Raw genomic sequence first — 24,269 nt, 5'->3', positions numbered from 1 at the left:
GGCATAATGCATTTAGGTCAGAACATTGGTGTTACCTTAGAGAAACCTTAAAGCAACCACACAGGCTACCTTAACCTTTATGCAATTATTTATGTTTGCTTGGAAAGTTTAACAAGGGCTGTGTCACATGTGATACTCACATGTACTCTCTGAGTGGTATTGAAACTAAAAGAAAATGTGCCGTGTTGGATCTATATCTTTCAAGTATTATCACTCTGGATCTACAAGATATATGCTTTGTTAAGGGACCGTTCGGTATTTATGGAATGGAATAGGGGAGGGTCATGTCTTTTTATTCTTTGTTGAGGGGAGGGTCATCCAACATTTTGTGGTCCGGGTACTGGGACTTTTGTATTCATAGAAACAGCAAAATTTCTAAGTGGCTTGTATGGTGCATATTTTTCCATGTAGCTCTTAGTCTCGGCCCTCCTTCGCTACCAGGAGTTTGCTGAAACGGATAATTGCATTGTTTAAAAAATTAGTGGAATAATCACATCTGGCATGACCAGATATTTTATAAATATCTTAGCTAAATAACACCAAACAACTAAATGGTGGTAGGTAATACATCTGATTTCGTATACTGCTATTATATTATAATTATATTATATTATAATATTTCCTGGCTGACGATGCGAGCAGCAGGACGTAAAAAACGAAAATGAATGTTGCTAGTCTTGACATTTTACCGTGCCAATGTTGCAATAAAGGTTTCCTAAATGCCACATTTGATGTCAGCTTACTAATTGATTGCGGGTTTTGTGTAGAGTTGGACTTACGTTTATTCCACTTTGTTTAAACGGCGAAGTGGAGGAAGCCTAGTGACGAGTCCATAGCAACCAGTTTGTGTGTTGAATGTTACCCAGAGTGCTTTGCTGAATGGTCTCAATGTTTTATTGTTTTATTTCATGTGAATACTAGTTTACTAGAGGAGTAACTTATTATTTGAACTAATGCAGTAATGCAGGAAGTGTGCATTTAGTTTCCATGCTTATTGTGTTTCCACAACAACGTTAGTGAGTAAATCTACTGAAATGGCCACCACACCATAACAGAGGAGTGTGATGCGTCAGATGAGAAAGCAGAGGTTTAATCACATGTGTCATTGCTGTAAAAAAGCAATGGGAATCTGTATATCTTTGCCAAGCGCAAACCATTGCAGAAGGTATCAATAAATTGTTGGGGGAGGGTCATGCCTTTTTTCCGAATTGTTTTGGAGGGTCATAGAAAAATTATTATTGGCGAGGGGAGGGTCATGTCTATTTTGCCTAAAGGTTCCAAAACTCCTCCAGTGGCCCCTGAAATAAATAACGAACAGTCCCTAACTATTAGAGTTCACAGTGGCTTATTTTTAGGGCTGGGTATAGTTTTATTTACCGATACCGGTGCCCATATGATAACTGAGTTTTGGTACTGATACCAAAACAACTTTTAGATGCTTTAGTTTAAGGAATAATAACAAAATCTTTAGTCGGATCTCTTAAACTGCAGACACACTGACCAGAAGAGCGACCCTCGGCAGAAAAGGCAGTTGGACTGATCAGTCTCCCTGAGTTGTTCAAAAAAGTGCCGAGACGTAAAACGTCTCCATAACAGCATGCGGCGCTAATCTGTATTGTCGCCCAAAAATGAAAACTGGCAGCGGATTGGACGAACGCATCACGTGGGTCTGGTTTCTCCGGAAATTCAAAGACAAACTGTCATGGCGGCTTGTTCAGAATACGATCTCATATTGTACTAAAATAGTTCACAGAGCGAGCGAGAAATAGGCCATGCAGTTGCTGAAGCTGTCTTCATTTCAGATCGACAAAGTCAGTCAGTTTAAAAGATTTTCATCAGATTTTGAGAGACTCTAGTCACGCTCATTCCGCTCCCCGTTTCCGGGTTAGCACTCTGCCAATCAGATGGGTCATTTGAGTCCGACTGCCGGCAGTGACCGCCCCACTGATTATACATGTCAAATCGGCCAAAATGAAGGCCGACGGCCCCTCGGATGGACGACGGCACGGAACACACCGAACCGACATCGCCAGACTGTCCAATGGCCGATTATCGGCTTGGTGTGTCAGCGCCTTTAACCATCAGCAATAATAATGAACTAGCCTAAATACAGCCTAAAAGTAAGTCTTTTAGATCAAATTATTTTTTTTAAATTGTTTCTTAATTTAGATTAGGACATAATGTGATCAAACAATAAGTAAAGACAAATATAATGCATTTTATGCCAACATTTAATATTTGACACTCATCAATATGTGACTCTACGGACAGATTTTGGTCAGCACTCAATAAGTATTGAAGTTTGATACACAGCCCTATTTATATTTAATCAATCTGGTGTCCAGTGTACACACGTTATGAAAACGTACATACACAAACACACTCAGGCCAGGAGAAGTGAAGTTTGTGATCTGTGTTTGTCTGCGTGAGCTGCATGGATCAGAGCGGCTCACTTGGCTGCTATCAAATGGTGAGAACCCATCATCAGATGCTGTAGGTGCCAAACAGGCACTGGCTCAAATGATATATCCCCCTTTCACCCCCAACCCCACCCCCTTATCAGAGAGGGAGAGAGCTTGTGACTCATCCAGTTATTCTATTACAACCAGAGGCAATGATACAAACCCGGATAACTTCACCACCACGGGTGGGAGCAATTAGGTAAGCGATAAGCGAAATGTTGCTCTTAAAATACAGCCGCGATAATAAGGCAAATAATAGCCGGACTAATAATAGCTGTGCGAGTCGGGGATGAGGAAGTGCAGGCTTCTAATAACAGCTCATGGTTTACTAACAATTTGGCTCTCTGCAAAAGTAAATACTGGGATTTAAGGCTGAACTGCCATGGCGGACAGCCAAGAGATAATATATTAGGAATCCATTAGCGGCGTTAAATGTTGATCTGTGTGGCATGCAAGCCCATAGGCTTTTAAGGGCAGTTTTACTCTGGATTCTGTTGAGCTTAGTGCCCCCTATCCCAGTGCTCATGACAGGAAGGTGAATGTCTTTCTGTCAAAGGTCACTGTCACACCAGTAGCCAACTGTCTTGTTATCCCACTCTCCCAGTTACAATTACAACATTAAAACAGCCACAGCATATGTCGGGCTGGTGTGTGAATGCATTACTGGAGTGAAGCAGTAATTAAAAAACATGTTTACTATCAGTGTACAAACCTGCCATTGAAATACACACCACTGTGAACAACTCATGTCTCTATTGTCAAAGACATTACAGACCCTATTTAACCTGCTCAGCCTCTTTGACTGTCATCTGATCTGCTTATTAAATGGAAAGAGGAGATCATCCTAATGATTTTGTCCAATCAGCGTAGACAGTTTTTCCTGTTGTACAGCTCCGAGCCTTGGGGTCTTACAACACGTCTTATTCACATTCTAGCGAATGATGTCAGATACAACACTAAGACCCTGGTCCCATGATGTAATTTCACACACTCATGGTTAACCCAAAGGAAGTTCTACTTGAGTCTTCACAGGATCATCCCGCTAAATTGAGCAGAAAGCTCAAAAAGCATATTGTTTCACGCTCCCTCTTCACATGGAAAAAATAAAAGCCCTTTCCTTTTATGGTAGCAGAAAGACGGCACAGTTTCCTTTGTTAAGGATAAAGTGTCACCAGCACCTTCATGTTGTAAAGAAGAGCCATAGCTGCTTAGACTCTACATTTCCTTCACCATTCAATACACCTGAATCACATTTCCTCTTTGTAATGGTATGTATAACCATTAAGGGCTGAGCAGAGATGATCAGGATATAATAAATAAAAAGGCCTGAACACTAAGACATATACAGTAGCAGTTTCAGCTTGAAGTTTTCAAACTATGTGTTGAAACTTAACACCTATGCTTTTATTCCCGTGAAATGCTGCTGATGTATCAGGCTTCACAAACATGACACATGTGACTTTTCCTGAAGATGGCCCGGGAGGCAGATGTGTTACATGCATGAGTTCAGTATTAGCTCATCCTTGACCGAGCAGCTCCTGGAAGTCAAAATTTAAGTTGAAGCAGTTGCCAAACTGCTCTCGCATTTCTGTTGTTTAAACTATAACCTGTTGTTCTTGTACCCATATTGATCTGTATGCTTTGTAGTAAAAGTCAATATTGTATATGGTTGAAGAGTTAAACAGGGAAGGACAGTGGTAAAAACAGTGTAGTAAATATTAGCAGATGCTTATATAACTGCACAGTGAAACTAAAGTCGTGTATGTTTTTATTGGAGCTCCAGCATCTGGCCCACACATACCATCTTATTTAATGTTGCTTAATGCTCCCGTGCTTAATTCTGTTACTCAGTATTTAAAGACAGAATAAAAATAAACATGCTCTAGTTCTCAACAAACCGTACCATGTAGTCACCAGCAGACATTTTCCTATTTTAGGAGTTAGCTCCTAATATTCCTGTTATGTTAGTCTCTGTCAAAGCGAAATGGTGGCCCTGGGTTCATGTTGTGTGCATTGTGCTTAAAAGGAGATGGAGGCAACAGCAGCTGAAATAGGAATTCCTGGATGTTTAGCTCACAGTCACACAGTTCAAGGTCTGGACTCCCTCACACGGTTCAAATCAGTGAGAGCAGAGTGAATGGGGCTGGTGGGCTGGTTGGTTTGTTAGGCTAAATAACCAAATCTTGTGTTCTTGCAGCCGCCGTGCTGTAATTGCAACTGTGCCTGTGAGGGTGTGAGTGGGCAGGAAGTGAGGGGTTAGTGAGGACACAGCTGGGAGGAGAGTGTTATGTCCAGCCCTGCCCACTCCTCCCCCTCCCTCCCTCCCTCTGTCAGTCCAGCCAAACTCTGACCCCTGACCACTGAACAGCTAAGACCACTGACAAACAGACACTGGTGTACTCATCAGCACAGATTTGTATCTAATACTCGTCTAATACAATGGAGCATTTTATACTAATATGTGTTAATTAATACATTTTACCCATTGAAACGTAATTCAAATGAGGTAATATGGAGTACAGTTGACACCTGTTGGTGCTGTTACTAATGCTACTCCTCATTTTCCACAAATTTAAATATTTTTCAATATCAGCCAATTAATCGATTAGTGAGCATAATTGTTATTTGCAGCCCTAAAGTAAAAACGGGGATTGATTGAAGCAGCAGCAAAGGTCACGCAAAGTGCACAATCATTTAATGTAAGATCATTTTGTGGCTGTCCCTCTAGTTAACCGAAAGCAGAGATGGAAAAAAAAGAGGGAAGAGGGACAAATGATAAATGTCCTAAAGCAGGAAGCTACATGGTATAATTCATTCAAGTTAAGTGAGCCACACGAAAGTAATAAGACGGCTAGAATGTGAATTAATGTGACCCTGCTGCTTTGTTTTAGGGAGTGGCTTTGTTCAAAGATCTGAAATGACAGTGTAACTGCAACAACAAAGAAACTTATGTCTGTGTACTGTTTTACCAAAAGTCGTTCCCCTTTATTCGCTGTCATTTGTTTTCTCTGAGAAAATGAGATGGTTGAACTGTTGTGTGTCCTGTCCAGTCCTGTGGAGATGGAGATGGAGAATTTAAACCTCCAAAATGATGTCTGGCTAAAATCTCAACAGCATTCACAGCATTGCTGGAACCTAGCTCTGAAAATGTCTGCTTTGTTTGGGTCTATACTTACCTTTGTGAAGCAGCTTTTTTTCTGACATGAATGTCATAAAAGACAGATGAACATTCAAATGACTCCACACTCCAGCATGCACTTCTTTTGTTGACTCCATGTCATCTCACTAACTGATAACTAACTAACTAACTAACTAACTAACTAAATGCATGTGAACTACAAATGATGAAGGGAAGTGATGTGATATGTGGGTCAGACAGAAAATAAGCACAAGTAAATAAGTAATAACATTTTTTTGTTTGCTATGACATTAGCATGATGTAAATTTAATAGTGTGAACTTGAGAATGCTTACAGAAAAAAAACATTCACATGCTGCTGAATTTAAGATGTTTAAGAATGATGAAGAAGTTTTGATACACAATGTTAGTGTTGGATAACATTTTGTAAATGTTCACACAAAAGAACCTTATTCAGCTGGGTTGGGTGGAGATCAGCTATGTGAATAAATGTTACTAATAATATAAAACATGAGTAGCTCTTGGCCACTTTCATTTTGCCAAATTAGTTCTCAGAGGAAAAAAGGTTGGAATACTGCTCTACTGTGACAGATACAGTGTCAGAAGAAAAGTGGTAAAATCAGTGGCAGCCAACTGTAGAACGTTAGCCAGTCAAGAGTAAATTGAAGGCCAAGATATATTAAACTAGAACGATAAATAAGCATCATAATCTTTTGATTTGAGGAAAAAGATGTTGGTCAAATTAGTGGAGTGGGTAGTTTTAGCTGGTGGTTGCAGTTTGTTTTAGTCAGTAATTCAAGGATCGCTGGGAGATTTCTTTCCTCATGTTTGGACAACATTTATGTGCAAGTATTAATTCAGGGTCTGTTTCTCTGACAGATGTGCGGCCTGGATCCAGCTCTATTTAGCTTCATGGAATTTGCTTCAGCGTTTCACAAAGATTACTCCGAGGCCTCACTGGTCGCCTGAGACCAATTTTGGTTTAGCCCGAGCCATGACGAAAACAAAGCTCTGATTCCAGATGGCTGGGACCCAAAATGGCAAAGTCAGGCACCCCTACTCCTCAGCAACATTTATTTTTATAAGTAATGGCTTCTTTCTTATGTCAGTAATTACACATTACAGTAACCCCTGATTAGATATGCAACAAAGTCTCAGAGTATTGTGTCTATTTTTACCACTCTGGTACCACATGTTATCTTTCCAGGCAGCAGTGTGTGACTGGGCTTCATCTCTATAAGACATTTTAAAAGCTCCAGATGCCTATCAAAGGTCATGTACTGGAGAGTAGCCCCCCTGTCAACAGCAGTCAGGGTCCCCAGAGCCAGTGTGTTGACTTATGGGATGTAGCACTCTGGCCTTTTAAAGTTTAAACTTCAGCTTTAGTGGAGCTCAGGGTTGGTGGGATATCAGAACTTATCTTTCACTGCAGGGCAGGCCTTTTGAAATACTCCTGGATGAATCCAAACGTTGATTAGGTGGACAATGCCTTTATTCAATAAAGGCATTGACATTAAGTCGTTTTTGTGGTTATCAGTTCTTAGTTTATTTCCTCTCACTGTATTGTCATAGGAGTTAATATAAGTGACAAATTCATCAACATGTGGCCACCTCAGCTCTGCTTACAGATAAGACGTCTACAGTTGCCGTCGCTGAACTTTCTTAAGAATAAAAAAACAACTGTACAGTTACCACAGTGCTGCAGGATCATTGCAATATCCCTTTTTGATCAAAAGATCACATCTGTTGAAGTATAAGTTTTGTCTCTGAATGACTGTGGTGTGAAAATCTAATTTGTGCACATTCCAGCATGCCTTCTCGTGAGGGAATTGTCATCGGGGATATTATTAAAGACAGAATGGATTTTCTGTGTGTTTGCCAAGACAAAATCTTTTCCATCCCTTTCCTTCATTCGTTCATTAACATGTTATCCGTCTGCCGTACTTCATAAAGCACCTTGCCCAGGAGCCGCGCCTTATAAGCCAATGTTTGGACTTCTTTTAACTTCACCGCCAAGAGGTTCCTGCTTAAGTAAATGTCGAGCAAGGCTCGTCTTTGACAGCCAAAAGTCTGGAGGAAGAATAGTCAGGAGACATCAGGGGAAGATACTCTAAAGTCCAGCTCAGTGGTTATAAAGAGAGTGGCAGTGTGCTAATGAAGAAAAACTTATACTGCTCTCTTTCCACCACATTACTGTTTGGAGAGGAAAGTGTCAGAGTGGCTGTTGGTCTGTGCTGGATTTCAGGCCTAGGAGATATAAGTGCAGCAACAACAGACACACACACACACACACACGCATAGCTCACCCAAGATTTATTCAAAAGCCTCTGTTTTTGCCTCTAATTTCCAGACCGTGTAGTGACTAAGCATAACTTGGCATTAACTCAGGTGTTGTTCATCATGTTTCCCCACACTTTAGTTTCACCTATTCAGAGCTATCAGGCTGTTATATATTCATTCAACATGTAGTCAGTCAGTTGTTGTTCAGCTCTAATATGCTCACCCTGAACGCACTGTACCTGCTGATATTTTGGGTCTTTTGCGATGTTTCAATAGATGCTGCTCTTGCATTTGCATCGCATTTGCAAATGAATGTGTATTCATGCTATCACTGCACTACTGTGTGTTTTCCTGTTCAACAGAAAATACAGAACATCCCAAATGTGGGACCTCCTAAGCTGCGTTCAAGCACACTGTATGTTTGTTGCCAAACTATCAAAATCAATTTGATAGGAATGTCTTTACTTGGATTGAAATCTGAGCATGTTCACATGGGAAGCTGAATTGGCTGGATGTAAATTGAGTGCATTGCTGAGAAGCATGGTCCTGGGAACTGCAGGTGGCCCTGTATCTCAGACGGGCCCCTTAGCTAACTTAGTTTTCTGGCTCACTCTGTTAAGAGCCATCTGTTTGGGATTAATACCATTAGGGTTTTATCAGCGCCCTTATAGACTGGAGTGTCAGGTCTCCATTGGTGGTCTTTAACATTACGATGCAGGGCTTATCAGAAAGCCCTGGCCTGTCAATGCTTTATGAACACAACAGGCTAATCGCTAACTGAGCGACGGTGCGGCACAAATTAAATTTTGCACTTGGAGAACGATTGCTCAGCCAGTCATGTAAAGAACAAGAGTGGATAGTCTTTGTAGGTCCTCACACCTGATCTTCAATAGCCTGATGATGAGGCGTCTTACACCTCTTGGCAGCTTTGATCTGAATCTTTGAAAGTTGACTGACAGTTGGCATCAACCATTCTCTGTCATCCTGCATCAAGGAGTTCAGGGAAAAGTGCTTCTTGTTCTTTCCGGAAACCTGTTTGAAGGAACCTCGCTGCATCTCTATCCCTGAGAAATAACACGAGGATACATTTTGAATGTTCTGTTGCTAGTTCTTGAATAATGTTCTTGCTCTCTGCCTGCATCAGCTACATTAGGGGTTGGTATTTACCCAATACATCAGAAGCATGTTTCCTTCTGCACCTGCGAACCCTCAGTGTGCTTATTTGTGCTTACTACTGTGCTTTTAATCTAGTCTGTTTGTTTTCAGATGGAATAGGAAGCTACCAACGACTCTCCCTTCAAATAAACTGTGGCATTTGTCTGTCACTGACCTGTGGTAATGGTGTTGCATTTCAAGCACAGATTGTTAGAGTGTCTCTGTGTTGTTGTGACAACAAAGGGTGAGTTCTTGTATATACCGTGTAAACTCATCTCAAGAACACGGCATAAAGCCTGCCATCACTTTATACGTTTGTTTTAGTCTACTTTCGTTTTAACCAATGTATGGATGCTAAGTTAGTAGTTTAATGCTTATTTTAAGGATTAGGCTGGGTATTGTTAAAAAAGTTTCAATACCGATACCGGTACCGATGCCATCAATTTGATACCGGGTCCTGAACGTTACTTTTTTATATACCAATTTTTTATATTCCATTTTAACAAAAACAAATTACAACATTCAATACACATCTTTTTCTTTTCAGCTTCTGATTATTGGCTCACTGACGCAGATGAGATTTACTCCTTAGGTATTGAAATTTTGTATTGAATGATACTATAGAGGTCATTCTATAGTCTATATATACACACACACACACACACATGTATACTATATAGGTCAGTGCCTAAAAGTATCAAAGTTGGGTACCCAGCCCTAGACAAGGAAACATTCATGAAAATATGCAGTGTATGCATGTACATTGATAATTATCTATAGTTCTTCATCTCTACTCTGTGGTCTTTCTCATAAACATAACTTAAAAAACACGCACGCAAACACACTGGTTTGACGACATACCAGCCATGGCTCAGAAATGATGGTACTGGTGATGAGATTTTTCATGTCCTCCAGTTTAATCTTCATGTTGTTAGTAAGATTGATTGAAATTCAGCCTTCATGTGTGTGCTTTGCCTGCATTTCTTTTTCTCATTATTGATGATATCATCTTCAGAGGAAGCACTCTGTGCTCTGGTCATGGGTCAAGTGACTTTCCCAGGCTGGAGTGTGTTTCTGAGCATGGAAAGGACGAGTGTGTGCACGTGCGTGTGTGCACATGCACGTGGGTTACTCTGAACAGAGGGGAAGTCCAGAACTCAAGGCTCTGTTTCTGATGTTCAGTCTTGGCTGTGGACTAGTGAGAAGATAAATCACTAACAGACTTACACAGACTCACAACACACATTCAAAAACACACACAGAAAGCGGCTGCAGCAGAGGAATGTTTTTAAGGTCGATGACCCCACGAAGCTGACTGTACACTATATCTAAACTTAATTTACTCAAGCCACAGATAATGCTGTTTTACAGTTTGTTCCTCTGCATTCTTAGTGCCTTATTGTTCAACCTGCATATTTCACTGCACTAGGTACACACAAGAAAGTTATATTAATGGCTGTTTCTGTTTCTCACTACTATCTAAAGTTGTTGTCAAATACGACACGTCACATGTCCCCAGTCATGCATCACAGTGAACCCTCTGGGCTTCTACCATTCAGAGCACGACGTGAGGAGAATGTCCTCTTACAGAGCAACCACGAGGCCACGCTCATCATCTTTAACGAGATCACATCTAATGGCCCCTCAGACATTTGAGGAATTTTTCTCCTTGCAGTAAATCCTACGACACAGAGTGTTATTGATTTTGTTTATTGACCTCACCCAGGTCAGGCAGAGTTCACTGTATTACTGTGATGTGACATGTTTTCCAGATCAGTGCCAACGTGTTGATCTTCCTGTGCACTAACATGATCGGGATCTGTACCCACTACCCTGCTGAGGTTTCCCAGCGACAAGCCTTCCAGGAAACCAGAGGATACATCCAGGCCAGACTGTACTTGCAGAGGGAAAACCAGCAGCAGGTACACATATTATGCATAAGTTCATAGACACACACAGACACATGCATGTTCAAGCAAATAATTGAGGGAGGCAGTCGTGCCCACGTCCTGGAGGAAATCTAAACACGTGTACAAATGCAAAAGAGCAACAAGCGGTTTCTCCATTTTCCAGTCTAATTATTTTTGTCTCTTTTTTTATGTCAGCAATATGCTCTGAAGTATAACACGTATCTCCACTCCTCTCTATTTGACTAACACGTTCCCACGCAGATGCCAACGAGGCAGGGTGACTCATTGAGCATTCTTAACAGGAGAAACCGATGAAAATGAATGGGCTCCTTCTGTGTCTTTCTTTCTTTAATTTCTCTCTCTCTCTCTCTCTCTCTCTCTCTCTCTCTCTCAATCTCAATTCAATTCAATTCAATTATGGGCATGCATGTAACAAAAACAATATTGCCAAAGCATCATACAAAATTAATACAAATACAAAATTAACAGCAATATAAATAATCATATCAAAACCAAAGTAACAATAATAACAATATACCAATGGTAATAATCAAATTAAAATGAGTATTTCTCTCTCTCTCTCTCTCTCTCTCTCTCTCTCTCTCAGGAGCGCCTACTTCTGTCAGTGCTGCCAAGACACGTTGCCATGGAGATGAAGGCGGATATCAATGCCAAGAAGGAAAATATGATGTTCCACAAGATCTACATTCAAAAACACGACAATGTTAGGTAAATACAGATAGATACATACATACATGCTTTCACACAACTGCTAACACCCACTCAGGAAGATGTTGGAGAGCTTATCTACTTTGCTATCACAGCTAGCACCAGTGGCTTTGACCTCCCTCTGCTGACTGATGTGTCAGTTACAGAGTCACTCCAACAGCTATTTCCCTGACAGCATGTATTATGCATGTTGTTGTTTATTGACACTGACAGCACCGGCTGCGGTAACGATATTGACTTAGGCACACTGCTGTGCTTTCCGTAGCAAATTATAGGAGGCAGACCTCAAGTTTGCTGGAACACTGTCTCGGCCCTCACTACTGGATTTCACCTCCCAAGTGGGAATAGCTCGGTACTAAACAGGTGGTTGAAACTCTCCATCCATTAGCCTACCGTTGAAACAAGTCGGTGCTGTTGAGGTTGTGGTGGGGATGGTGGTAGGGGACAATGAAACGAGGATGCAGCAGCCATTTCCTTTTAGAGGTGACCCAAATAGGTGCAGGTGATGCACTTATTGGAATAATCTGTTGTTACACCGATGCTCTACTAAAGTGTAAATTTACAGGAACACTCCATTATCCAAGTTTAAAATCTGCTGTATTTGTCGTAAAATTATGCACACGTAATTTTGTTAAAGCTCTAACACCAGACAACTGAGTTATTAATATTTTCCGATCATGTTGTTTGCATCACTAATGCCTATATTTGATATATATTATGGTCAGTCCATATACCCTCGAAATGCTCATCAATATTATCTATAAGTTACGTAAACATGTTTATTATGGGTGTGACTATACCTGTTCATGGTCAAAAAATTAGGCCATCGGTCTTAGCTGGGCGGACGGCGACCAACCGTCGACCTTCGTTGGCCTGTTTTTAGTTTAATAATTTTAATATTTTCACTTTACTCCTAGTAATATTTGTCCATGCAGGAAGTTTTGGTTGTATTTGCCCAGGGTCTCTTTTGTCTTTTGCTCCCACCCAACACAATGAAGGTGAATCACATAATTTTTTTTTTTTTACAGCTGCAATAAAATTCTATATCTTTCTCTACAAAACAATTTACCAGTCACTCAGTAGCATCCACAGATCATGCTGTAAGTTTTTTGGGACTAGAAAGTAGTTCCAGTATAAACTGTTCACTGTGACAGCAGAAACAGATATCTCAAAACTTGGATAAATAAAACAAAAACTGCATGCCAAAAACTACATCCACTGTATGGCTAGATAATACTGGGGGTATGTGAGCAAATATGTTTGTTTGTATTTTGTATGAACTTACTATGATTGCATTATGGCTCACAGCCTTGGTCAGGGTGGGAGATGCAGACAGGCTCTGGACTGCTGTAAATAAGGGCCAGTTCTCCCTGAGTGGATGACCTCATGGGACCAACAGCGCCATCTGTCGACTTTAACTCAAATTCAGAATGTCAGTGGTGTTGTTTATCCTCGCCTTTCATTACTATCAAAAGTTAGCAATGAAAGGCATGCAGACAGGGGGACAAGGGGTGGTGTTCTCATAGGGATGGGCTGAAGGAGGTGACCTACATTGGCCTAGATGATGAAAGCCAGAGCTGAACAAATGTCTGCCTCTCTCTCTCTCTCCCCTACTCACATGGCAGCTGGACAGTGAAGAGGGAGGGAGGCAATAGACCATGCTAACTAACTCTATACTGTATTGATTGATCTAATTCTCTTTCTCCTTTGTCTTTCTTTTCCTCTCTGTCGGTTTTGGTGACCCTCACCCTCTCCCTTACTACCTACCAAAATTGCCTCTCCTGCAGCATACTGTTTGCAGACATTGAAGGCTTCACCAGCCTGGCGTCTCAGTGCACGGCCCAGGAGCTGGTCATGACGCTGAACGAACTGTTCGCTCGCTTTGACAAGCTGGCCTGGGTAAGCGCTGACAACCTGCTCCCGCCATTTTCTTAGCATAACTTTGAGCCACTGTTGCTGAGTGTAGCCCTGATAAAGCCAACATGATGTATTTATTGTGGGGGGGGGGTACTTAATCATTGTGTTAAACATCAATTAGACTATGCTGAGACTGATAAGTCATCTAAATTATGCATAAACAGCTCTATATTTGACATGAGCATGCTGTGTATTGGCTGTAATTGAATATATTGTTGGTGTGTGTGTGTGTGTGTGTGTGTGTGTGTGTGTGTGTGTGTGTGTGTGTGTGTGTGTGTGTGTGTGTGTGTGTGTGTGTGTGTGTGTGTGTGTGTTTTGTGTGTGTGTGTGCATGTACGTCTCCTTGCTGTACAGGAGAACCACTGCCTCCGTATTAAAATCCTAGGGGACTGTTACTACTGTGTGTCAGGACTGCCTGAGCCCCGGGCTGACCATGCCCACTGCTGTGTGGAGATGGGAGTAGACATGATTGAGGCCATCTCGTGAGTCAAACACACTAATGCACTGAAACACAAAGATCCACACACTCAAAACGACAACATTCACCCTTATAGTCATATAGTAATATTCCAGTGAAGGTTAAGTTAAGATTTCTTGCTTTGTTTATGCTGCACGGGGTATAGAAGGGACAATGTGAGCCTGAAGGTGACACTACATTTTTGACAATAGTGTGTGCATGTGTGTGCATTTGCAGGCTGGTGAGAGAGGTGACAGGCGTTAATGTGAACATGCGAGTGGGCATCCACAGCGGGCGGGTTCACTGTGGGGTGCTGGGCCTGCGCAAGTGGCAGTTTGATGTCTGGTCCAACGACGTGACGCTCGCCAACCAAATGGAGGCTGGGGGGAAGGCTGGGTAAGTCCCCCCTATTCCACCTGTTACTGCACTGACGTGTTCTCCAGTTTTGTTTCTTACACACTGTGTGTGTGTGTGTGTGTGTGTGTGTGTGTGTGTGTGTGTGTGTGTGTGTGTGTGTGTGTGTGTGTGTGTGTGTGTGTGTGTGTGTGTAGGCGTATCCACATCACCAAAGCCACACTACAGTATCTGAACGGGGACTACGAGGTGGAGCCAGGATTTGGAGGAGAGAGGAATGCTTACGTGAAGGAGAACGACATTGAAACCTTCTTGGTGCTGGGCTGCAGCCAGAAGAGGGTTAGTTAAACACACACACACACACACACACACACACACACACACACACACACACACACACACACACACACACACACACACACACACACACATCCTTGATTACCTGCTTGACCTCTTCAGAACTTCACACTAGTGCCACATTTCACACAAACAATATAATAGCTTGTCACCTGGCATAGAAGACCTTGTTTGTCAAAGCATTTACTCTGGTGGGCTTTTTTCACTTCCAGAAAGAGGAGAAAGCCATGATGGCTAAGATGCAGCGAGCACGTGCAAATTCTGTGGAGGGATTGATGCCACGCTGGGTGCCTGACAGATCCTTCTCCAGAACCAAGGAGTCCAAAGTTTTCAGGCAGATGGTGAGCTACATGCAGGGAGCATTTAGATGCTTTTCTATATCTGATTTCCTGTGTCATCATCTCCACTCTCTAAAGTCAAATTATACATAGACTTTCTAATTATGTCCTCAAAGGCCAGAATTCTTTCCAACTTCCTATCACTATACCTTATGCTAACTTCATTTTTATTTATTTTTTTGTCATGCGTGGCTCGAGATATATCAGTATCTGTCTACAATTTGGTACAGACATTCATGTCCCCCACAGGATGAACTGCAATAACTTTGGTGATTCTGTTAGGTTTATGTAGCATTCTTCTCAACATACAACAACTATTCAATATTCACGGCCACAAAATAATTTCCCAGGGCTCCCAGGGATTCCCAGTGCATCTACTACTGAAGCTAATCTGATCAGGCTGCAGCTGCAGATATTTTTCTTTCTCACTCTCTCCCATTTCCTTCCTCTCTTTATTCTACAAGTCTCATTTCCTTGTCTTTCCTACATTTTTCCCCTATCCTCCTCCTTTTGTCCTCTCCTTCTCAGAGGGTTTGAGCCCTAGGGGCAAAGAGGGTGTAATTTGAAGCCTCTGAGCATTAATTAAAACATCAGTCTGGCTCTCAGGGATTAGCTGTGCAGATGTCTGGGTCTCTGTCTATTTTTCAGTTGTACTGTGGCTAGACAACAATCTCCCTTTCTCTTATCTGCACTATATCTGATTTTTGGTCTCATTTTAACTCTCTGTTTTTTGTTTTTCTCAGGGCATTGATGAAGCATCCAGCAAAGACAAGTGAGTGTTTTGGCCCCAGTTTTTGTTATTGGGGCGGCTTTCGTTATTAGCGGTTGACTGGCAGACTGTCACTGTAGCAGTCTAACTTTTGAGCCCGTTGTTGGTTTTATACAGTCAGATCCAACCCAGCACTAATACCATATTAGCTCTGAGTCATCCTGCCTGTCACAGCATAGGCCAACTCCCTCATACACACTCACACACAGTTACAAACACACACCACACAGTGACCTATTGTTCCATCTACCTCATAGCCGCTGCGCTCAGGAGGCGCTGAACCCTGAGGATGAGGTGGATGAGTTTCTTGGACGGGCCATCGACGCACGCAGCATCGACCAGCTGAGGAAGGATCACGTCAAGAAGTTCCTACTCACCTTTCAAACCGTCGAACTCGAGAAAAAGGTTGGAATTTGATTGGAGTTGGTTTGCAATTCACCATAATTCCCTGGTAAATGAACTGAATTGATTATTTTCTTCTTTAATTGAGCTACAATGAAACTTATTTCATATTGATTTTCTATTTTCAGTACTCTAAAAAGGTCGATGATCGTTTTGGGGGATATGTGGCCTGCACACTCCTTGTTTTCTGTTGCATCTGTTTCATTCAGATTATCATTTTTCCAAAGTAAGTAGCTCTCTCCAATAAGTTGCCTTTCCCAGTTTCCATGTTATACTTTATACCTAATTGTGGATAGGAAATGTGGCCTTGATTAGTTTATGAGGAGTTAATGAGAGTTATACATCCTAATGAGTTTTCTTCTCTTCCGCAGAACAACACTTATGCTTGGTCTTTACATCAGCATCTTCATCATCCTTATCAACATCCTCTTCATCTGTGCCATATACTCCTGCATCAAAGTGAGAAACAAAGGCCTTCTCCACTCATATGATTTCTCTCGCAGATATCTTTAGCTAAGAATCATTACCATATGTCTTCAGCCAGCCTCACTAATGGTATTAACTCTATCCTATCTGATCTTCTCCTTGCTGTCTGTATTCAAGCTCTTTCCAGCTGCCTTGCAGACTGTAACCAAGAAAATAGTCCAGTCCCGTGCAAACAGCACACTGGTGGGCGTCTTCACCATCCTCCTCCTCTTCATTTCCTCCTTTGCTAACATGGTAGGGACGACAGCTCTTCATTTTGTCATTTTCTGTATCATGTAACAGTTTGGGACCGATGTTTCAAGTTGTCCCCCACAATGAAATCAGGGAAGGGCCTTACATATCTGCCTCAGTTCCATTTGTCTGTCCGTCCATTAATCAATTCATCTCAGATGTTGCTGGTCAGAGTTTTTTAAATCATGTTTTATCATGTGGACCAACATGTAGATCTATATAGCATTGCATTTGTGTATGCATGGATTAAAACATGCTTATTGCTAGCACCATTATTTATGCAAAATGACAAATGCCATGGCCAAGAAAAGTGTTAAAAGTTATGGAAGGTTTATCAATACCTAAACTTCATACATCATCAACATCAAATGTGCTTTTTAAGCAATGGTACATAAAAAAAACATCACCCACAGAAGCTATGTTGTGACTACGGTTTAGCAAGGATGATGTACTATACCTGGTTTGCATTGTGAATAGTTTAAGTAACAACATAAGGCTTGGTTGTGGCTTTGCAGCTGTAGCTTTTTGCTCCACTTTTAAGATTGGATGTCTGCAGGGTTGTTTCAGTGATTGGTTGCTCAGTGTCAAGCTCTAACATCAAGCTAGCCAATTTCATAAGGACTTATTCAGTAGCTTGCTTGTTTAGTTCAGTAGCTGCTTTCTCTATTTCTGCACTGAGCATCAATTAGTCTGCTCATTTGTTGGTCTCTTTGTTTGACTTTTATTGTATTTTGATACATTATACATTTGTAAAATTATATTATATCAGTACCTACAGTATGGTGCAGAAATTATTTTCAAGCAAAACTGAAGGCATTTAAAATTGTGTGTCAAAACTTTTAAAATGACCAGAAATTACAAATATTTCTAGGATATACTGTTAGCTTTCTGTTTTCAGCATTACATTTTTGTTTGTGTCTCTTGCTGTTTCACCTTTTTTGGCTGCCGGTTAAATGACAGACTGTGTCGTCCTTTCTTGCCAGTTTACCTGCAGCAGAGAGAAACTGCAGGAGTGTGTGGCCAACGAGCTGAACACATCAGTGACTCTCTGCCTGCTGCACAACCTGACCAAGACAGCAGAGGACGGTTTGACTCTGTGTTCCAGCCAGGCCATGCCCTGCCATTTCCCAGAGGTCAGTCCCATAACATTTTAGCATGTGTGTATATTGTCTGTGTGTTCATACAAATGCCTGTGTGCATTTTTCTGTGTGCATTAAAAGTATGTTAGAATATTCCCCTAACCTTCCTCCTCCTCCTCTTCCCTCACTGTCTCCTCTCTGCTGCAGTATTTCAGCTACAGTGTACTGCTGACCCTGCTGGCCTGCTCTGTGTTCCTCCACATCAGCAGCATAGGGAAGCTGGCTCTGATGCTGCTCATACAGCTCACTTTCCTCCTGCTGGTTGAGTGGCCTCAGGTGGCCCTGTTTGACAACGCAGACCTGCTGGTCATTGCCAACGCCATGTGAGTCCCCTGCTAGGAACACACACGCATGCACATATGCACGCACATATGCACGCACGCACGCACGCACGCACGCACACGCACACACACACACACACACACACACACACACACACACACACACACACACACACACACACACACACAAATACATTCAGTACACTCACACTTTTCCAATTTTCAACCTGAATAGTTCAGCTCCTGTGTCACAATACTGTGGTTTAGGTTGGACATGGCCTACTTTAACACAATAAGGTTTAGATTGTAAAAGACCTACTTTCTCCTTTACCAGTTGGGCTCTATTCCTATTTTTTGAATATGTTCTAATTTCTTTCCTCAGGCAATTATCACCTATTAATGATTCTCTACAACAGTAAGTTGTTTTCTCTTTATTTTGTACTGCATCATTTCAGTGATTTATATGCATAGTAGACATGACTTTCTCTTGTCTTTTATAGGCCTGGTTTCAATGAAACTGCAGAACAGTGGTGAGTAGCTTTCACTTGTTGTATGTTTTAGTATGTGTCAGGTTGCACACATTCCCATGCCCCCATGCAAGATACTAATTAATGACTCTTGTCAACTCTTCTTTTCCCCCTCAGCCTGGAGAGTGTGACTAAGGTATCCTTAAAGGTCATGACCCCTGTAATCTTGACGGTGTTTGTTCTGGCTCTCTACTTGCACGGCCAGCAGGTTGAGTCCACCGCACGCCTTGACTTCCTCTGGAAGCTGCAGGTAAATGAAACAGTATCCTGTGAATAACAGTAATAAAACTGAAGATACAATTATTTAAAGTGCTCATATTATGCTCATTTTCAGGTTCATAATTGTATTTAGAAGTTCTATAAGAATAGGTTTACATGGTTTCATTTTCAAAAAACACCATATTTTTGTTGTACTGCACATTGCTGCAGCTCCTCTTTTCACCCTGTGTGTTGAGCTCTCTGTTTTAGCTACAGAGTGAGGCATCACGCTTCTGTTCCATCTTTGTTGGGAGTCTCACATGCACAGTAGCTAGGTAAGGACTACTAGCCAGTCAGAAGCAGAGTATGAGGGCGTGCCACGCTAGCAGCTAGGCGAGCATTATAACGTGTGTTACAAAGTAAAGGCTAGACTACAATAGAGCTGTTTGGAGCAGTTTGTGAACAGTGTTTTCTGTTGGAGATGGGGTGGACTTTGGGCTTTTTCACTTTGTAAACCTATAACGTGCACAAAAAAGATATATAACACAATAAAGGAAAGGGGGAAAAGCCAAAAAGTATAATATGAGCACTTTAAACTCACCAAAAGGCCTTTTCATAGCAGACATTTTGACATTTTGTCATAGAAGGAAAAGCACAGGGTTAGTAATAACATTAACAATGGCTCTGTACTATTCAAGTGGCTCTGCGTGACAGTGAGCCCCATCATGCACAATACCAGGATCCTGAAACTGAAGCAGCTAAATGGAATTTAACCATCATTAATTTTATGGTTTACACCAGTGCTTTTCCTATCAACACCTGTGACTACTTCAGGAATCCACATATTGTCACATATTGAGACTAAGCAACTACATCTCTCCGCCCTCCTCAGGCCACAGAAGAGAAAGAGGAGATGGAGGAGCTGCAGGCGTACAACCGGCGCCTGCTCCACAACATCCTGCCTAAGGACGTAGCCGCCCACTTTCTTGCACGGGAGCGTCGGAATGACGAGTTGTACTACCAGTCATGTGAGTGCGTCGCTGTCATGTTTGCCTCCATCAGCAACTTTTCTGAGTTTTACGTGGAGCTGGAGGCTAACAACGAAGGGGTGGAGTGTCTCAGGCTGCTCAACGAGATCATTGCAGATTTTGACGAGGTGAGAAGAGAGGGAAAATATGAGAGATGAATGCAAATTAAATTAGTGTAGAAAACATTTATTAGATAAGATCTGCAAGGTGTGGCAATTATATATTTGTTTTATGCTGCTTACAATCACCTTTTCCTGGTTGTCTGTGTTGTTCTGCCACTTTAACAATCTCTAGATCATCAGTGAGGAGAAGTTCCGTCAGCTGGAGAAAATCAAGACCATCGGCTCCACCTACATGGCAGCCTCTGGCCTCAACGACTCCACCTACGACAAAGAGGGCCGTTCACACATCCTGGCTCTTGCTGACTACGCCATGAGGCTGAGGGAGCAGATGAAATACATCAACGAGCACTCCTTCAACAACTTCCAGATGAAGATAGGTAAGCCTGCAAGGTAGTAGAGATTGCACTTGACACCTGATAAATCTTCTTTGGCATCCTTTTCCCAGTCCAAGGAGAACTACAGTTATCTACTTCCTTAGAAAAAAACATTATAATTGAGTTAATATTATGTAAGTAGTATGACTGACGAAGCCAGGCAATTTGTTCTCAGGGTTGAACATGGGGCCAGTGGTAGCAGGGGTGATTGGAGCCAGGAAACCCCAGTATGATATCTGGGGGAACACGGTCAATGTGGCCAGCCGGATGGACAGCACAGGAGTACCAGACTGCATCCAGGTACTGCACCCAAGCTCTTCTACGACTTAAGCATTTTGCAGTTTTAGTTAGTGTTAAGTAATTCGGCCAGGGCAGAACACTAATCCAGTTACTGATAGAATTAGTCATTATGCTGTTGTCATTAGTCATTCCAACATTAAAGTGTTTATTCATACCAAAATCAAAAAATGGCCACACTGCAGACATACTTCCTTTAACCGAGAGATGTTTAGCACTCCAAGGCATGTACATTTGAAAGTTATATTGTTTGTTGCATCTGAAAGGGACAAAGTCATCTGCCTATACTTAAGTATCATAGCACATGCAATCCGTGCAAAGTCCTTCTGCTTAAGGATTTAAGTTTAGACATCTGCTCTGCAAAAATTCCCTTGAGCAAGAATCCTTGTCAGCCCAACATGCTAATCTCTAGCAGAAATGGTGTTCTAATGTCCTTCTGGAGAAGGGCAAAAAAGGTAAATTGGAATTCCCTGCATTACTAAATCCTTAAAGTCTTAAAGAGATGTGAACAGCCATTGCATGTTTGTCAAAGGAGCAATGTCAGTTACGTCATATTTATCATCTCATTCATGGATATATATTTGATGTTAACACTCATTTTGAAATGTGTGAAGAACATCATCCTGGCTAAGAGATGAGGTGAGAATTTCCTGACCCAAATCAAATCCAGAAATTGGCTGCTACAAAGATTACAGTCAGAACAATGCTGCCATCTGTTGAACAGTATGAGTTACTGCAAATTAAAATCCCTTCTACAGCCATCTTCAACTAGACTCTTGATTATTTTCATGTTTAATTGATTCTTTCTTAAGTCTATCTATCTATACAATGTAAATGGGCTTTATTGGCATGGGAAACAGATGTTTAAATTGCCAAAGCAAGTGTGAAATAAAAACAAAAATGTACATACAATATCTATCTATCTACAGTAAATCTAATATTCCTTATCACAGTCACTTTAGGGAGTGAAACTGGGACTGCCGACAGTGTTTATCTTGGGAAGGTTTGAGTGTCTCACATCCTGGGTGTCAAATGTCCGTGTCCTCTCTTAGGTGACCACAGACTTATACCACGTGCTGGTCAACAACGGATACCAGCTGGACTGTCGAGGTGTTGTCAAGGTGAAGGGAAAGGGGGAGATGACCACTTATTTCCTCACCAGTGGTCCCCAGGGCAGTTAACGACAGGCAGGCCGACCATAGCTTGACTCCCACTGCACTGACAAGACAGAGACTGCAGAGAGACAGAGTGGTCAGCTCGGCGATGAGCACCGAAGCACAGTGCGAACACACTGGGGACAGAAGACATCCAACAGAGACAAGCTCGGCCTGTCTTTTATGTTGTCACGTACTCAGATGCAAACATGTAGGGCGTTCATGTTTGAAGGCTTTTTCCCAAGCTGCTCGAGAGATCACAAAGCCCATTTGCCTTAGGACGAAAGTGGCTACGCTTGTGTTTATGAGCAATAGTACAAGTATTTCATCTGGAGTCGTTATTTATTTTCGTGCGGATGGATTTTTGTGATGACCTTGTACAAAAAAGAATAAAGTATACTGTTAACTAAACTATGTTACTTAAAAGAAAATATGCAAGGACAACATGAAGGATGAAAATGACCAAAGAACAAATGTTTGATATGAAACACACACTAATGATTCTGTTCAAAAGTAAAGTAAGTTTAAGTAATTTATTCATCTTTTGTCAGCAAAGGCCACGGTAACGTCACTGTCGTTGATAGGGACGAACACTTTTTTTGTTGTCGACTTATTCATGAAGGAGAACACACACACACACACACACACACGTACGTACGCAGATAGACAACACTCACAATAACCTTGGCTCGGACGTCTGTGTTTCTTATCAGGGTTTTCTTTGTTTCTTCTAGCCTGTGATTAGCCACAGTCTGGATACAAGGCTGTTTGTGGTTCACTGAAATGTACGATTGATTACTCGCTCCTCCCTGCAATGTATTTTTGGTTCAAGACAAAATAAGAAGTATGAAATGAAGGAAGAACCGTTGCATTAGTATCCCAGTACTGAAGAGAGATTCTGAAACTGTTATGTAATGTTTTTGTGTGTGTGTGTGTGTGTGTGTGTGTGTGTGTGTGTGTGTGTGTGTGTGTGTGTGTATGGGTATGAGCACACATAGCTGAATGCTGATCTTTATCTATAAAAGGGGCATACTGTATCTTTTCACTGTGAGGTTTTTATGATGTTGTATGACAATGCTTTCTTGCCAAACTGGTTGCTGCAAGGCATTTTTTTTTTTATTCCTCGGAGTTGTGTGTCCATTCCTGATTTCTCGTGTCAAAATGATCATTTGAAGAGAATTACTGTATGTCTACTGCGCCTTTTACTGGACTGTGATTTTGATTGATTTCATTACAACCTAAATAAGCAAAAGCCTACGAGATGTATATTTTAGATTGCGTTACAATGTGTGAACGTAAACTGGTTTCCTGACGGCTTCAGGATTAACTGTATGCAGGAATTCTTCTTCTGCTCACAAGTATTGCCTTGAGATTATGCAGTTCCAAGGTCCGCATACTTCATGGACCAATATTCACAACTTTACACAACAGTATTTGACCCTATCTGGTTGTATTTCGCACATGGAGGCTTGTAACCCCCAAAATAAGTCAAAACAAAACAATTATCATATGAATGTATGTAATAATGACTATTTTTGTCCACAATGAAACTACTGCTAAAGAAAAACACTCTTTACAGTGCCTTTGGCACTAAGGAAGGAGCTTAATCGTTATACTAGAGGTCAAATTGATTGGACATCACATTTGCTGAAAAGTCAAGGTGTATTTTACTTTTAGATGAGCTTTACACCTGGTGTTGATATGCTCACTTTTCTGTCTCAGCCAAAAAATAAATGCTGCCTTCAAAGGCTACAAAAAAGATCCTCAATTTTGCTTATCCCTCTCTGTCCTTAAAATGATAGGTCAACTAAAAACGGTTGCATTTTCCTTTTAAGGTGTGGCAGAGTTAGAAATAGTTCAATGATTGATTTGTTTCATTTCTCCTTGGATAAGAAATTAATAAATGGCTGTTTTGCATTGATTGTGTTTATTTGGTTCAGGCTCTTAGATCTCTGCAGCAGAAATTGCTTTTTGTAAAGAGAACTAGTGCACCACCTACTTTCAATTTGTTCTTATTAAGCAAATGTATTCTTTCTTTCACTACAAACGACTGCCCCGATTTCACAACACAGCTTTAGTTTGCTTATTTGTTTGGGTTTTAATTTAGCTCTCATGTCAATCAGCAGCCTGCAATCAAGATTTCTCCCTGTGACAGTAACCTGAG

The 24,269-nt window shown here is 41.4% G+C and overlaps 1 protein-coding gene across 1 annotated transcript in view; it reads left to right on the top strand.

Annotated features, from left to right (window-relative positions):
- The window catches only part of LOC120559233 (adenylate cyclase type 6-like), a 37,685-nt gene extending 13,663 nt beyond the window's left edge, over positions 1–24,022 (top strand). The window contains exons 4-24 of the mRNA XM_039800792.1: positions 10,808–10,957; positions 11,553–11,674; positions 13,462–13,573; positions 13,946–14,073; positions 14,286–14,444; positions 14,600–14,741; positions 14,972–15,100; positions 15,841–15,869; positions 16,124–16,271; positions 16,397–16,494; positions 16,640–16,727; positions 16,872–16,988; positions 17,969–18,118; positions 18,272–18,447; positions 18,788–18,820; positions 18,906–18,935; positions 19,050–19,182; positions 20,023–20,286; positions 20,453–20,657; positions 20,830–20,954; positions 22,004–24,022. Coding sequence (XP_039656726.1) covers positions 10,808–10,957; positions 11,553–11,674; positions 13,462–13,573; positions 13,946–14,073; positions 14,286–14,444; positions 14,600–14,741; positions 14,972–15,100; positions 15,841–15,869; positions 16,124–16,271; positions 16,397–16,494; positions 16,640–16,727; positions 16,872–16,988; positions 17,969–18,118; positions 18,272–18,447; positions 18,788–18,820; positions 18,906–18,935; positions 19,050–19,182; positions 20,023–20,286; positions 20,453–20,657; positions 20,830–20,954; positions 22,004–22,132 — 2,667 coding nt within the window. The 3' untranslated portion in view covers positions 22,133–24,022. The remainder of the gene's footprint in view (positions 1–10,807; positions 10,958–11,552; positions 11,675–13,461; positions 13,574–13,945; positions 14,074–14,285; positions 14,445–14,599; positions 14,742–14,971; positions 15,101–15,840; positions 15,870–16,123; positions 16,272–16,396; positions 16,495–16,639; positions 16,728–16,871; positions 16,989–17,968; positions 18,119–18,271; positions 18,448–18,787; positions 18,821–18,905; positions 18,936–19,049; positions 19,183–20,022; positions 20,287–20,452; positions 20,658–20,829; positions 20,955–22,003) is intronic.
- The last annotated feature ends 247 nt before the right edge of the window (positions 24,023–24,269 follow it).

The sequence above is a fragment of the Perca fluviatilis genome, chromosome 5 (genome assembly GCF_010015445.1).
Source record: "Perca fluviatilis chromosome 5, GENO_Pfluv_1.0, whole genome shotgun sequence".
In the NCBI taxonomy this organism is placed as follows: domain Eukaryota; kingdom Metazoa; phylum Chordata; class Actinopteri; order Perciformes; family Percidae; genus Perca; species Perca fluviatilis.
The sequence above is the reverse complement of the archived record's forward strand: the minus strand, read 5'-3'. Positions and strand labels throughout refer to the sequence as shown.